Source organism: Asparagus officinalis, chromosome 5 (assembly GCF_001876935.1).
Source record: "Asparagus officinalis chromosome 5, Aspof.V1, whole genome shotgun sequence".
Taxonomy (NCBI): domain Eukaryota; kingdom Viridiplantae; phylum Streptophyta; class Magnoliopsida; order Asparagales; family Asparagaceae; genus Asparagus; species Asparagus officinalis.
This window is the reverse complement of record NC_033798.1, coordinates 107,010,998-107,027,707: the sequence shown is the minus strand read 5'-3', so window position 1 is coordinate 107,027,707 and position 16,710 is coordinate 107,010,998. Positions and strand designations below refer to the sequence as shown.

At 36.2% G+C, this 16,710-nt stretch overlaps 3 protein-coding genes across 5 annotated transcripts in view; 2 read left to right on the top strand and 1 right to left on the bottom strand.

The window, feature by feature from the left end:
* Positions 1-5,347, top strand: part of LOC109840556 — a 7,884-nt gene extending 2,537 nt beyond the window's left edge. For 2 of the 3 annotated variants that reach the window (XM_020409244.1, XM_020409243.1), the window contains 4 exons: positions 1,573-2,595; positions 2,782-3,007; positions 3,954-4,096; positions 4,914-5,347. In XM_020409244.1, the coding sequence (XP_020264833.1) occupies positions 1,573-2,595; positions 2,782-3,007; positions 3,954-4,096; positions 4,914-5,177 (1,656 nt within the window). In that variant the 3' untranslated portion in view covers positions 5,178-5,347. The remainder of the gene's footprint in view (positions 1-1,572; positions 2,596-2,781; positions 3,008-3,953; positions 4,097-4,913) is intronic. The other variant, XM_020409245.1, reaches the window with a different exon arrangement.
* Positions 8,287-13,680, top strand: LOC109840554 (phosphoenolpyruvate/phosphate translocator 2, chloroplastic-like). The gene is made up of 9 exons (XM_020409242.1): positions 8,287-8,719; positions 10,208-10,330; positions 10,424-10,576; positions 11,379-11,464; positions 11,610-11,694; positions 11,881-12,000; positions 12,120-12,188; positions 13,176-13,305; positions 13,391-13,680. The coding sequence occupies exons 1-9, from the start codon at positions 8,342-8,344 to the stop codon at positions 13,459-13,461; spliced, it is 1,215 nt and encodes a 404-aa protein (XP_020264831.1). The 5' UTR covers positions 8,287-8,341; the 3' UTR covers positions 13,462-13,680.
* LOC109840553 (DEAD-box ATP-dependent RNA helicase 14-like) overlaps positions 14,660-16,710 on the bottom strand; it is an 11,356-nt gene continuing 9,305 nt past the window's right edge. The window contains exons 9-10 of the mRNA XM_020409241.1: positions 16,545-16,698; positions 14,660-15,467 (exon numbers count right to left, since the gene is read on the bottom strand). Of these exons, the coding sequence (XP_020264830.1) occupies positions 14,951-15,467; positions 16,545-16,698 (671 nt within the window). The 3' untranslated portion in view covers positions 14,660-14,950. The remainder of the gene's footprint in view (positions 15,468-16,544; positions 16,699-16,710) is intronic.

Below are 16,710 nucleotides of genomic sequence, written 5' to 3'. Positions count from 1 at the left end.
CCAGTTGAATAACCCCCTATGAGATGGAAACTAGAAGGAGCTCTGGTATGGTGGTATATAAGGGTCCCTATGACTTCGAGAGTTAGTTGTAGGACAAGAAAAGGGAAATTTGTAAAAAAGCATCCATAAGTTAGAACAGTTTTAGAACAGTTTGGTGGATGATATACTGAAGTGTTATCAATCAAGCTGTTGTATTTGGTGCCAAAGGCTGTCTACTGTCTTGCCTCCTCCTAAAGCTCTGTTGTCATGATTTAAATATCATTTTGGCTTATAACATTCTTGCCTCATAGGTCTGCATTTCCTACAAAGACAAGGCTACTTGGGGTGGGGGGTGGGGGGACTTAGCATGGATAACCACATGCACACACACTCACAAACACATGGGCCTCAATTTCATTCTCTTTAGGCACTTGTACATTTGCATTAAGCAAATCTTTAACAATGATTTTCTATGATTTATTTAGTAGTCAGATCCAACCCAGGAAACCTCGTGTAAGAAACCTACAGTGTTCCTCTGGAGGTATCCTGGTCATTTATTAAATTTGGAATAAGATGCTTTTATGAACTGATTCCGGGTTGAATGCTAGTTCCCTAAACAGGAGTTTCCAGGTCATGAGAGAGATGTTCCTCCATTACAGAATCTCGACAATTTTATTGGTTCTTACATGCAAGCTTAACTAGATTTTACCAGAATTTCAGAAATTAGAATATGAAGCATTGTATTTATTGGTATCCAGCCATGAAGCACATTCATCTCTTTTTAATGTTTGTAACTACACTATCGTTGTTAGGTGTATATCATATATCTAAATTGTGTCATTTAGTTTTTGATCTTATCCATACTCTGATTCCCCTATTTAGAGGAGTCCAGAGGAATTCAAGGTTTCACCTCTGCTTTACAACTTATAAAATATCTTTAGTGTCTTATGGCTGTCTTTGGTCATGCTAGAATTTTGTCAGTAAAAAGTGTGTGGGTGTTAGGTTGACAATTGAACATATAAAAACTCTGTAATTTATCTTGCGGATCTTTCTTTTCTACTTTGGATTATGCTTGATAAGACGCCTCAATTTGATGGGAGAGATTCCCGTTTCCTTGATGATGATGATGGTAACCTCATCTTGTTGTAAGTCTTTTTTCAATGCTTCTATCTTCTCTGAGTACAAGACATGTTTCCATGGACAAATTGATAAAGATTTTCCTAACTTTTGATCATTAAATATTTATTTGTTAACTGGAGACAACTTGCCATCATCTTAAAATCTGATTTGTGTTGCCTTATCTTAGTAATGTAATTAACCACCTTATCTATCTCATTGTTGCTTAACTATTGACCAAAATGTTATTATCGTTTTTATTCTTTTCCCCCTTGCAAATGTGTTTCATTTTGTCTTCTTTGCTTCTATATGAAGCTTTATTTTATTTCTGAAATCAGTACGCTAACCTTACTTTCAAATATGATGGAAATTGTTTCCCTGCTAATTTTAAAATCCATATGATATATTTGACTTGAGTTTTAAAGTTTTTTATTTTACTTCTAAAGTACTAATATGTCTGTTGCTTATGTATAACAGGTCAAGAACGTGGACAACTCTGAATCCTGTGATGATATGGTTCTTGAAATGGAGGAGATTTTACTGGATTCAGGCAACTCACATGGATCTAGGTCCGTTAATTCAAATGGAGGTTATAAAACTCCTCATTCTCAGCATTTCAGAGATGGCAGTTCGACTGCTTCTACTTCTGGAACTGATGATGTATATCCCCTTCTTCAGTATCCTCCAAACATCGATCGGGTTGAGGTTATTGGTGCAAAACAAAAAAAGGGAGATGTTTCTTTGGGGGAAAGGCTAGTTGGGGTCAAAGAATATACAATATACAAGTTGCGAGTATGGAGTGATAAGGATCAATGGGAGGTTGAGCGCCGTTACCGTGATTTCTTTGGTCTTTACCGTCAGCTATATGCTTTCTTCATGGACCTTGGCCTGAGCCTTCCTCCTCCATGGTCCAGAGTTGAGAAGGAATCCAGGAAAATATTCGGGAATGCTTCTCCAGATGTTATCAGCAAGAGAAGTATTCTTATTCAAGATTGCTTGCAGTCTATCTTGAACTCCAAATACTCTTTTGGAACTCCTAGCTCGATGGTTTCTTTTTTATCCCCAGGCCAACCCTTTCCTAACTCTAGCTTATTAAAATCCCTTGTTCCTCAATCTCTGCACAAGCTTGGGAAGGATCAACTTTTGAAGTCATTTAGTTTGTCTTCTTCTAAAAATATTTCCATGTTGGGAAAGACCATTTCCCTTGTGGTTGAAATAAAACCTCATAAATCTATGAGACAACTACTAGAAGCCCAGCATTACATGTGTGCTGGTTGCCATAGACAGTTGGATGCTGGAAAGACCCTACTACGAGAAATTGTACAGACTATTGGATGGAACAAGCCCCGGTTTTGTGAATACACCAGTCAGTTGTTTTGTGCTTCATGCCATACAAATGATACTATAGTTCTGCCTGCGAAAGTCCTACATCACTGGGATTTTTCTTTATATCCAGTGTCTCAATTGGCTAAAGCATATTTGGAATCTATATATGACCAGGTGATAGTACTGCAATTTTTTTTGGGTATCCATGTCTATGTTTCCTTTTGGACTATAGTTAAGTTGAATTGCTTCTCCATTCAAGCTTTTTAGGACTTGAATCATGTGAGGATGGCAGCTTATATCTGTGACATGAGTTATCTTTCCTAGCTTGCAAACTTAGATGTGATGAACTTTTCTTTTCAGCCCATGCTTTGTGTGAGTGCCGTCAATCCTTTTCTGTTTCCCAAAGTGCCGGCTTTGTTTCATGTTACGGGTATCAGGAAGAAAATAGGAGCAATGCTTCCATATGTCCGTTGTCCATTTCGGAAAGCTGTTCAAAGAAGCCTTGGTGTTCGCAGATATCTTCTTGAGAGCAATGACTTTTTTGCACTCCGGGACCTTGTTGATCTCTCCAAAGGGGCATTTGCAGGTAATATTAAAAACATATAAGGCTGTTTTATTTGGGTAATCTATGGGAATTATACTTCTTCTTTGTCATTGTGGATAATATTGGTCAAAGGTCTCTAACATGCTGACCAGGGGTGATATGTTATATTAGTTATGGATTTGGCTTTTGAACCTTTTGGTATAGCAATAACCTTGTTGTTGTGTTCTGGTATAGTTGCAGCTAGTTTTGATTTGAAACTGAGAGACTAACCAAAAAAAAGACCAAACAGAAACAAAAGTAGTCCTCAATCTAAAAAGAGAAACAGAAGGAAATGAGAGAGTGTATGAAGAGGAATGGAGGAGAGGAAAAGGGAAGAGATAAAGAGAGGGAGGGAGGAATGTGAACCAAGGATTTTGTAAAATTAATTGTCGTACTTGATCATAGCTTCATCATTTTGCTTATTATTCATGTTAAGCAATAAGCACAGTTTAATAAATCAGCCTATACCAATATGTACTGTAAGATACACTTTTTCTTCCCTGGACTTTTCTGCCAAAAAAATTTCATGGGGCTTCTTCTAAAAAAATTGCTTCTTAGATTTATAGTGCAAAACTCTTGCAAGAACTACATAAAAATTATAACATCTAATGAATCTTACCTGCTGTATAGCATAACCAGATTCTTTGAGTGAGACATACAATGTTTTTAGATGATCTATCTTTCTCAAGGTTAGTAGCCTACTAACTACTTAAACTAAAAGGAATAAAGGAAAAAGCCTCGCTTTTTTAATGAAACTTTTCCATTACAATCTCCCAAAAAAATTAAGAAAAGGAAATTTTTTTGGGTTGGTTGAAGTCTAGCTTTCTTGTACGCTGGTATTTCTTGTGTTTCAGCCGCTTAAACGAGTTTACGAGTTTCAGAGATATATATGGAGATAAAAACTGTAGAATGCATGTTACGTGACGCTTTTTCCCCCTTCCAATGGCAGCTCTCCCAAATATGGTAGAGACAGTTTCAAACAAAATCCTCGAGCATATCACTGAGCAATGCCTTGTGTGCTATGACTCTGGTATCCCTTGTGCTGGCCGACAAGATTGTGATGAACCCGCATCCCTCATTTTCCCATTCCAGGTCTCTCACTTCCTCCCTCTGCTCTTCTTTTATGCTGAATTCTGATTATTTTATTTCAAAATGACTCTTTTGCCACGTTTGGAGTTTATACTCTGGCCATTATACTTTATCTCACTCCCTTACTCGGGGGAAGAAAATCTGAAGTATCTTTATTTTGAAATTTGATGGATTTCAAGATTAAAATTCTTTTTCTTCTTTGGGCAATATTAACAAATTTCAAGAGTAAAAGTTCCTTTTGTTCTTTGGGTGATACTAGGTGGTGTCAAAAAATGTAAATGTGTTATTACTCAACCAACTTTTAGGATTTTCTCTGCATCTTGCCAACAAAAACCCTTGTTAACAAGTGTAATTTACTAATCAGCCAAACATTCATGAGCAATTAAATCACTTCCAATTTTCAACTCTAGGAGTTTGTTTGGTGGAATGGAAATAAAGCAGCAGAAATAATTACTGCAGACGCAACATGCCAACATTGCTATTAGAAAAAGTAGGTCAACTTACAACTTGTAGAAAACAATGCAGCAAGTGCTGCGGGCAATCTGGTTACAACAAATGCTGGGGATTCCAAAAAGGAAATTAAAACATAAAATGCAAATTTGACTTGTCAAAAATGTTATTGGAATTACAAATCTTATAGCTTTTGCATCGAATGTTTTTGACTGAACAGTGCATTTGCAATGAAAATATATTTTCCACATAGAAATTGCAAATATCCAAACAATTGATTTGAAGTAGGTTTCTTGCTACGACATTTGACAGACTTTCTTTTTGCCCCAAACAAAACAGCCCCTAAGAATCTTTGTTGTCTAATAAGCAGGAAGCTGAAGCGGAGAAATGTCCTTCATGTGGGTCTATCTTCCACAAGCCATGCTTCGTCAAACTCATGGGCTGCTGTCCTTGTGGAAAGCTCAAAGGCAGCAGTCAAAGGACATCAGACCGAGCAATTGAGCCCGCTGGCTCAAGTTTATCATCTGGTCTTCTATCTGAGATTTTTTCGAAGGAAAAAGCAGATAAAATGTTTAGGCCTAAGAACAGCAATCCTGTGATATTGATGGGTTCTTTGCCAAACACTTCTTTGTAGTCACTGTAATGAGAATTGTTGTTGTTCATAGTATTGTTGGCATGAGTTGTAACAGATGCCTTGTATTCTGGGATATTGTGAGAGGTGATTTTATTCAATTCTTTTGTAAAAGATGACATGCGTGTGATAATAATGTGAAGGTAATAAAGTGAACGCCTTTGGTTTAGGAACTTTCTGTATTGTTGGCTAATGAGTCATATCTTCTCTTTTTAATAAAATATTTAGCAACACGCAAGAAAGGTTCCATAGAGGTGAAAAAGGATTTGCATGTTCTTTTAATATGCTATCAGATGCTTATGCCCAGCTGAATCCACATTCCCATGCATTACGAACATCTTGGTAGGTATTTTGTTTTATTAATCGCCGTGCGGAGTTTTGAACAATTTTATCAGACGCGTTTCTGACTGTCCAGTCTTGAGATGAAATGCTTGAATCCATCACCTCTCCTTTGAAGTGTGTTGGTCAGAGTGTAACATGCAATGGTGTATTTTTACTTTTATTTATTTTTCCCTTTACAAGGAAATTTTGGTTAGGGGGAGCCAGAATCAGAGTGGCAAGTGGAGTTCGACTGCTAGGACCCTTTCTTGACATCCTACCAACCCACCACACCAACCCACAATCGAAGAAAACACGAACATGTCTCCATAAAAAGAAGTGAAGGTTGATTTAAAACTTTTCATGAATAGTCCATGCTACACATGAAAAAAGATTAGGATGCTAAAACTTTTGATTGCCCCTCTTACCCCCTTTTAAATTTGATAGTTCCAACTTTACTTTGATTATTTTTTAATTTAATTCATCTCAAAGTCTCCGTCTTAAATTAAATTATATTATATTAATTGCAAGTCATCATGATGATAAGATTTAATTAGTGTCTTAGGCTCTTAGAGATTCCATAACTTATTTAATTAAATGCATATGATATAGATCCAATTAATTAACCACTCTTTCATTTTCCCTTGACATAACCTCTTTTTCATCTCTATAGTATAACTTATGGCCATCCATTCTCTTCAATCCGCCGCATCACCTACTAAGCCAAAGTGCTACACCAACAAAATGGTTTATGAAATATGTTATATGAAAAGATTATCGAATGATTTATAGTGTACGTGGCTTGTATATGTATGTGCACGTGCATACTTTAGATAATATTTGTCACATGGTTTGTAGGCTTAAAGATTTATGTTTTTATAAAGTTGAGACTATGTCTCGTGTTTAATTCTTAGATCTTGATTTATATTGTCTCTTGAATCCTTGAAAAAGAGAAGGATAATAGATTATAGAAAGATTATTATTTGGAAGTCTTGATATTTAAGAGTACGCATAAATCTGATTTGGGAGCCAAAGATTGTTTTTACTGTGTGCTTTTTTTTAACTATGGATCAAGTAAGATTCTCATTGATCTTTTAATACTTAGAAAGAGATGTACGATCTTATTTTGGAGTTAATGCAAAGCTATTTAAGGATTTTTCCTCCTTGCACAATGTTGTAGAGAGTTTTTTTGTGCCACTTATCATATGTTGTGCTTTTTCTTTTGAATATAGATCATAAGTTGCGCTTTATGTTCATGAGATGTACTCATGTTTAAATTCTTAACTAATTACTTCGTTCATATGCACTTTAAGTTTAGAGGTGCTATCAGCTTATCCAACGCTTTCGCTGTTTTTTATCCTTTTGATTTTCTTACCTATATTAAGCATTTTTATGTTCTTTCATTATAATTATGTTGAATAATAATTTTTTGTCTTCTTTTTTGATTAATCACTAATAAGTTTTTTGTTCCTATCAACTTTAAGCTACAAAGATTAACTAATAAAACATATTGTTTATCTATCTTCTACTCGATCAGTAAATCATAATACACAAAGCTATATATTATATATATGATTGGATCAAATAAAAATTTAAATTTTTTATACAAAATCCAGATTAATTTGTCTCTTGATTGAGATTCTTTAATTTGGATTAAAGAATTGGCCTATACAATTTCCGCGAACTTAGCTATTCAAATAATATCTTATATCGGTTGTGATTCCATCTTACTATTATAGCTTTTGTAATTTTACATCTAATAATAATTTTGGCTGTTAATCCAACAAGATGCTAGATATTTAATATTTATTTTTTTATTTAGTGGCCTCCGTAGCGTTCGTGCATGATATATTAAGGATCAATACGCTATAAGTAAATATTATATCGTAAGCACGTATTTAAGAATCAATAATGCAGAATATATCATTTACTAATGCTTCTTAAACCAAGTACGTCACGTGCAACTCACGTGTGATATATACTTGTAATACAAAAACTAAAATGGGGATCTAAAAAAGTTGGCGGAAAAGTCGAGAAAATTTTATGAAACGCAAAACTAGATTGGACCCACGTGCACAAATATGGGTGGAGCTCTCCACAGTCTCTAGCTTCGTTAGCGTCGCCTTGACTCGTGTGCCTCTCCGCCAAATCTCTCCAATTGCTGCTGAATATACCGGACAATACCAGTACAGCCTGCGCATCAGTAAGCCACGTGGACGTCAAAACACGTGCAACGAATTTCGAGATTTCTATCGAAGTCCTTCCACATTAACATCGTTGTGGAAACCTTCTTCTGCCTTTCGCTTGAAATTATTCATCTTGTATCCATCCAATCCAAATTAATTGTTAAAGGAGAGGAAATTACCCCTTCGGCATACAACTGGAGCGGAATTTGGAAAAGTAAAGAATTGTCTAAAGCTGAAATGTGATCTGTAGTCCAGTTACACTAATTGAATCAGTTTAGAAATTTAAATCATCTTTCTAAAGAATAATTTTGTCTGGAAAATTTGACTTTGATACTTAGATAGGAATTTAAATGACAAATAAATAAAAAGGGTATGCATTGTACGCTCTTGACTCGGAGTATATTTTATTGCTATGATTTCTTACGTAAGTTTATTATTTTAATCCTTTTTTTTATTATTAAATCTCGTTAATTGAAAATACACTTTGTATTAGAGGTATTATCATAACGGGCACTATCTAGTATCTAGAGGAAATGGAGTTTCATACAATGAAATTTTATACAAACGGAGGGTTCTAAGTGAAAAGTGAACCAATACTTAAACGCCAACCGAACACAGTCTCGGAGCGAAGAGAGAGAAAGAGAAAAAGGAGAAGAACAAAAAATGCAGAGCGCAGCCGTCGCCCTCTCTCCTTCAGCCCCTCTCCTCAAGCTCCGACCTCCATCCCGATCATCTCTAAACCCTAACCCTAACCCTAGATTTCATCCCATCGCCGCTCTCTCTTCATCTTCCTTCAGTCCCAAACCGATCTCCATCAATGGCGCCTTCTCCCCTCTCTCCTCCTCCTCTCGCTTCCAGTCGCCTCTCTCGATCTCCCCTCTCCCTACGCCGTCAGATCGTGAGTTCGCCGTCAGATCTTCGGCCGGCGAGAACTCCGGTGAGAAGAGCGACGGCAGCGCGCTGATTCAGACGCTGCAGCTTGGGGCGATGTTTGGCTTGTGGTATCTCTTCAATATCTACTTCAACATCTACAACAAGCAGGTAATTTCTCTAGATCTGTCGATGTTTAGCCCTCACTGGTAGGATTTTAGAGGCTGAACCCTTCAATTTAGGCATTGAGTAGATCTAGATTTGTATACCTTGATTTAAGGATTTTATGGCATTTTGTTATTATTTGTTAGTTTTCAATCTAATGATGGTTCGTTATGATTTAGCTGCCAGCTATCTTCATTGTGCATGTTTTATTTTCTTTATTAGCGTTAGTTTAGAAAGATCGTTTCAAAAATTTATTGGTTGGAAAGTTTGTGTTTGCGCAACTGTTGTGATATAAAAACCTGATTACTGTTTCTTTCCGATTTGAAACTTACCTCACTTTCGAATATTGTCAACGATATTAACATTGTAAAAGTAGGCTTACCTTTAATTTATGAATATGTGTTATTTGTTATTTTCATTCTCTGAAAATTCTCCTCTTTTTTTTTGGACCTCTTCTTCCTCCTTTTCTTTTTACTGTGAATCTATTGTATATTCCATAGCTTTGATGATTTGATAACTGAAAGGACCATTTTTGGCGGCAGAGTCTGGATGTTTCTTGATTAGTCTGTTTGCTTCTTTGATGCCTTTTTACCCCCTCTCCTTTTTGATTCTGGAGCCTGTTTAGTTTTCCTCTGAACACTAAGATTTATTCATATACTTATACCCTGTTTTATCAAGGTCAAGTGGCTCTTTCTTGTTCTATAGTGGTAAACTTTTAATACTTCTTAAAGTTTTTAAAGTGACGTAGTAACTCACATCTACATTAACTTCCATCCTGATTATCGTAGTAACTCAAATTTACAGTTACTTCCATCCTGATTATCTTATGCACAATGTTTATGTACGGATTGTTACGTTAATCTTTATGATTTCTAGTGGTTTTGTGAGTCTCATACTTGTTTCCATTATTTTTTTGTAAATGGATGAAAATCACATGAGATCTGAAAGTTATATTATTAAGGATGATTGTAAAAAAGAAGTTCATATTGGCTACTTGATGACAAAATCTTTCGGATGTGGCGTACCAAGTTTTAAATAACATATAATTGAGAGAAAAATAGAACATTATTGCTCTAGATAATCTTTCCTGGAGCTGCAATTGCATCTTTCAGAGACACTAGTACAGTCAATCTTAAGTTTAGGTCATTTTTATTGGATAATCGTGGCATGATATAATGAATTTATCTTTCTCAACTGTAACTAGGAGCCTTCTCAAAAAGAAGAATGACAAGATGCAACAATGCAAGGCTATTTTCGTTTTTCAGTGATTAACATAATGTCAGTGTAATACAGAATGGAAATTCCACATTAACAATCCTCGTAATTCAAAGTTGCAGATAAAAGCTAAGTAGATCATTTTCCTAATGTTGGATTGTGATATGATCCCTTATTCTTAAGCGTATTTGATGTCTTGTCATGATATTTAGCTATTTTCCTTTACTTGTCGGGTGATCCAGTTAGAAAGCAGCATACTTACTTCTTCCTCTTTCACAGGTCCTGAAAGTTTTTCCCTACCCCATGACCATGACAACAGTTCAATTTGCTGTTGGAACAGTCCTTATCCTTTTTATGTGGATGACAAACCTTTACAAGAGACCTAAGATTTCTTCTTCACAGGTAAGTTCATGTGTTTTACATACATACTATCTTAGATGAGTATCTTTACGCATAATAATCTTCTACGGAAATTTTGAAATATCATTCCTGCAGCTTATGGCAATTCTACCATTGGCCGCAGTCCATACCATGGGTAATCTTTTCACCAATATGAGTCTGGGCAAAGTTGCTGTTTCATTCACCCACACAATCAAAGCTATGGAGCCCTTCTTTTCAGTTCTTCTATCTGCCCTGTTCCTTGGAGAGGTGAATTTCTCTATCCAAATTTATTTTGTTAAAGCAAATTGACAGTTCCTTAAAAAACCAATTTTAACTTTTGTACGTAAAGGGAATTTTAGAGTTTCTTTTCTTTAGTTCTTTCCTTCCAAGATTCTTGTAGTTGGTGTAATTGACCTTTTTTATTCTAGGTATATTCCCTGTTCACTACTTTTAAAATTCGTCATGCGATTCTCCATGCTATATACTTTGTCATTTGATCATGTGGAGGGCATGGCCTCTTAAGAGATATTGTTGCAAGTTGCCACTAGAGTCATTTATCGTTGAACTAAATCATATTTTTTTAAAGTAGTATCTTGCATGTATCCTATATCAAGGACTATGGTTCTGTAAGCTATCGAAAGATTGGTTAGCTATAAATTTGTTATCGGCATCGTAATGGTAAAAATTAGAGGTGTCTTAAAATAGCTTTGAAGATTGGCATACTAAAGAATCTCTCATAACTGGAAAGAAGGTAACATATGTATGCATGAGCTAGTGAAAAGATGTGCCAAATACCATAACACGAAGTGGTTATCCCTAATACTGATCTTGTGCTTATAAGCCAATTCTAAAGCAATTTTTTTTCCATTTATCTTTTTTCCCTAGTACATCTAGCTCTATGAATTTTAATATATCATGCATGTTGTAGTCTATGTAAAATGACTATATCTTTATGTTGATGCCGATCATGTGCTTGAGAACCAAGACACAATGCTCTTCATTATAGAAAGTGCTTGCAGCTTGATATTTTTCTTATTCTCCATTTTTTATTAATTAAATCTCTATGCAGATGCCTACTCCCTGGGTGGTGCTCTCTCTCCTGCCTATTGTTGGTGGTGTAGCTTTGGCATCCATGTCTGAAGCTTCTTTTAACTGGTAAATGATCATTCGCAAACTAAATTTAGCTAAAGTAATATAATATCATATAAGTACATTTTTGCATGGAACAGTTGTTGTACTTCCTCTTGAATGAAGTTTAAACTTAATATTAAGCATTTTGACTCTTCCGACTTTAATACAGGGCTGGATTTTGGAGTGCAATGGCTTCGAATGTGACCTTCCAGTCACGTAATGTGCTTAGCAAAAAGGTCATGGTTAAGAAAGAGGTAATTAAGCTTCTCTTATAGTAATTGTGATTCAACGTAATAGCACGTGCTTTGATCGAGTGGATCATTGATTTAAAATTTAAGATATAATATTGTAGCTAATGTGGGATTAGTACAGAGAGGCTATTGCAATTTGCTCAATTTCTTAGCTTTCATTTTCTTGACCTATAATCTGTTCTTAAACAGGAATCGCTGGACAACATAAATCTCTTCTCCATTATAACTATCATGTCGTTCTTCCTGTTAACCCCTGTGACCTTATTCGTGGAAGGCACCAAGTTCACTCCTGCATATGTGCAATCTGTGGTTAGTATGATGCTAGAAATATATTGAGACGTTCTATGTCTGAATGTTCAGCCGTGTCTACATCTGCACACATTTAACATTTCTTGATGCTGTCTTCCGCTTGTGTTTGGACCATGCAGGGCCTGAATCTTCAACAGATATATACAAGGTCACTTCTTGCTGGGTTATGTTTTCATGCTTATCAACAGGTATGGTATTTGAGTTTTTTCTCGCTTTTTATTGCTTAAAGTTAATAAAGATATGATTTATAGAACCATGCAATTACTAGTTTTAACTGGTAACTTTAGCGAATCAATGAGGCATAAAATGCTGTTAGTATGCACATCACATATTTTGAAAATATGGATAAGAAGAACTGGAGGGTGAATCTGTACTGCAATGTAATGATTGTCAAAGATGCATTCTTTCCTGTTAGTTTCTTTTCTAGAAAGTGTCAAAGGTCACATGCGTCTTTCTAATTCTAGTGAGGCTTACAAGGTCTCAAAACCATTTACATAGTTTGTCTTGAACTATTATGTAACATATTTTTCTGTAGTTCTCGGGCTATGATATCAAGAAATTCTAATTTAATACCATGCCAACTCTGCAAAGATGTATAACGCATTGGAATGGTATTATATGCAAGTAGTGGGAAGAGATTTATTTATTTTCTTTTTCCCAGCAAGCCCAAGACTAAAATGTTCAACATGGATAATCCTGAAACCTTTCTTTAGGAATTGCACCTTGCATTAGAAGGGCATCATATTGGACTTGGACTTTGTTGATCATGGAAAAGACTTTCCTCTATTAACAGAGGGGACTGTTGAGCTATACAATATGAAATTAGATAATGTTTTGCCATATATGATTTTAGCGAGTAAATAATGATGTTGCCACTTATATATGAAAGTGGCATGAGGTTAGTTAACCTATCTAATTGAGCATTATCATGTACAATATACTGATTATCGTATAGTTCAAATCTGCATTATTATTCATCAAGTATAACCTCAAAATACTCGCAAACAGAGTCTAAGTTAACGAAGATTTTATAAAATGAAAAAGATTACACTTAGGGTTAGACGTTTCAGATACACGTCATTTTCTTTTTATGTATATGTAGCTTGCATGCTTTTATCTGTTTTTGCTCAACTCTATGACATTTTGTCTAACTTGTTTTCCGAAAATAATTACAGGTTTCATATATGATTCTATCTAGAGTTTCACCAGTTACCCACTCTGTTGGCAACTGTGTGAAGAGGGTGGTGGTCATCGTGACTTCAGTCCTCTTCTTCAGGACCCCTGTTTCTCCCATCAACACTCTTGGTACAAAATGACTCTTCCATTTTTAGCCTTCACCATTCACTATGTATGACATAGACCATAGTATAATTATGTTCTACACTTGCAGGGACTGGAGTGGCTCTTGCTGGAGTTTTCCTGTATTCACAGCTGAAGAGAATCAAGCCAAAGACTGCATAATTATGTGTTTGAGTGTAGTTTGTGAGCATGTAGCTGCGGCTCCTCGTTTTACTTTTCCTTTTTCCCTGTTACTTTGAGAAGTGAGTTGATCGAGTCTGGATGTTTAGGCTTTGTTTAGGGATTCCAATTGTTTTTTGTTTTTCCTTTTGCCGCTTCTATCAATTTTCAAGTTGTGTATCTCAGAGTGACCGATGAAAAGCCCTTGTCATTTTTTTTCACTTCTTTCGTGGTTTCATTTGTTAGTGGAATCAAGCAAGCTAGTCTGCAGCAAATAACAGGCCTATGAGGACATCTGATACGTTCGTTTGTAGAACTGCACACCGATAGTCATACTAGGTCTACAGAGGGTTGTTGAGGTGGCTTATTTTGTTTAAGCTAGTTTTTTTATTTCTACCCGTTCAGTAAAATACAAAATAAATTGGCTTATAAGTCACATTTTAAAAAGTTGGTATACCTCAGCATTTGAAAAATTAACTTATAAGCTCACCTAAATAAGCTAGGTTTGACCAAACAAATTGCTATATTACTCAAATAATTTCTATAATATTTTTATTATAAAAATTAAATGTCATTAAAAAAACTATCATAACTTATAAGCTTTTAAAAAAGTAAGCCTTCCCAAACACACTCAGAATCTCAAGGTGGAGGCTGCCTAATCTACTTAATAAAGCCTCTGAAATTATCCGCTTGAATTCTATATGGATTTCATTTCGTACGCATGCAAAGATGAGCAATATTCAAGTGGATTCAATCCAACGTCACAGCACGTATGCAACACAATGAAATCGGAAATACAAAACAGAAGAAAATGTACGCTGCTACATCGAGTCATCCATAAACCGCCCTATTCAGCTAAGTTTTCAATCAGTTTTGTGTTGTCATACATTCAAGGATATCTTCAGTATTTATGAAGATGTATCGTATGATGGTATTCTGGATATGAAGATGTATCGTATAATGGTATTCTGGACGCTCATTTAGCCAAACGGTTAAATGAGCGGCAAGATCCACATGATTGCTAGTACACGGCTCGCTGTTAGGCTGTTAGCTCACGCCCCGTATTTTAATGGGAATTTGCGTGAGCTCATCCTCATTCAGTTCCGCACTAGAATTTTGATTGATGGAGTCGACTGTCATGGAAAAAAGAAAAGAATTGAGTTGCTAAAGTCGCTACTAAATCAGAGCACAAACAAAAAAATTAAGAGCAAAGCTTCCTCTTCTAGCCTCGGAACAAAGGCTTCATCAAAAGGCTGAGCACAAAGTACAGTAAGTACACAACTAGAGTAAACGTTGCATTGTTTCCAACAGCAGCCACTGCTGTCAACAAAATGGGACCCATACTATGAGCCTAGGTGATATTACATACATCCAAAATATAACAGCACCCACTGCTGATGACAAAATGGACCCATACTATGAGCCTAGGTGACACCACATATCCAAAATAAACGCCGGTAACCTAAGATGGGTTAATTCCCACTTGGTGGAATCATTCATCCGGATGTATCATTCCTTCTTCCTCTTCCGGCATAATCATCCCTTCCTCTGCTTCATCACCACCAGTGGCTGATCTCTGTGGTCGAACAGGTTCATCATTTGATGGCCTAGGCTTCTGAAATTTCTGATGCCAACTAATAGGACTAGGAGAAGCCTCTCGCCGTTCGTTATCAACATAAGGGGCAGGATCGTCACTTGGAATTTCTGAGCGATGAAGTTGATCATCTCTGATCTCTCCATCATCATACGATGCAGGTGAACGACGAGAAGGTTGATCACGAATGGGTGAGTGTCTGTTTTCTGTTGTTGGCTTTCCATACCGGTCAATGCTCCTGCTCCGACTCCTGCTCCTGCTCCTGCTCCTGCTCTGATTCCGGCCCCACCCAGAAGGTCCTCTTTTCGGACTCGGGCTGCAGCTATTGCTCCGGACTCTAGAGACGGGCTTGGACTCTTGATGTGCTCTTTCATCTATATGAATTCTTTCTTTATTGTCACGGTCACGATCATAGCTGAAACCATAATGATATACATAGCACCTTTAGCAAGGGTAACCATATGATATAACATAGAAATTTTAGCAAGGGTAAATCGCAAATTAGGAATACATGGCCAATTTTGCTAAAGCAATGGATATGGTTTGTAAATGTACATAATGTGACTCATGTTCTTTATAATGTGTAAAATGTACATCTATATTAGCCTTGTGCTCTTTTAAATTTATGCATCCCATATTTGTGACATATTGTACCCTAATTCTGAGTATCCAATTTGAGATATTCACATAACAGTAACAGCCAAGTGAGAATTAGTTGCTATTGTTATTATTTATACATCGTTGTCTCAAATTAAATTAGAATTAGTTGGCGGCATCCAAGATAAAAAAAACGATGCAGTTTATGCAGGTTACGCAAGCAGGTTTCCAGCCTGAAAAGGACCTGTTTAACTTATTCTTTCCTAAGAGAGTAGCTTGAGCAGATATGGGGAGGATGTGGGTATTACAATACTTGTATAGTTGTATTCTTTCCCTTTTGAGGGGATATAAATTGAGGACATTTTTAGACACTGAACTCAATATTTGATTCTGAGTTCAGATCAAATATTATTTAACCGTGACTTACAGCCGGCAATTGATGTCCTTTCTTACAATAAAATAAGGGGGAAAGTATACAATCATATTGACTATGATCCAAATTACATAATGTAGGTTTAAATAGGCTCTAAACTTGGCCTCAATACATCTACCACCTCTATTTGATTGTACCAGTATCCATATTTTGAAAGAAGGATTTCAGATATCCAACCATATCCGATTATCCGTCGATACAATATCAAGTTTATCTAACTGAAGACGGGTTAGGGGAACAAGGGTGGAAGGTCATGGTAGTCTTATCTGTCTAGTTGAACCAGTAATGTGATTAATGGTACTGTACTGAAGTATGTTTCTATTTGTCAACAAGATGATAGTGATAATTCTCAAACATATGCGATACAAATTGCATCATCAAAAGTACAAAGTTTGCAGAATTTAATAATAAAGATATTAATCGACAACAGAGCATTTCTTTGAATAAAAATGAGCATAATACCCGGTAAAAGAATCATGCCAACTGCGATAAACACCATGATCGTCATTTGATCTCTCTGAAGAAGCCACTCCACGTCCACCCCTCCCACCATAGCCTGAATCACCACCCCTCCCACCATAGCCTGAATCACCATAACCCGTTCCGTTGGAGCGACCTCGATCATAAC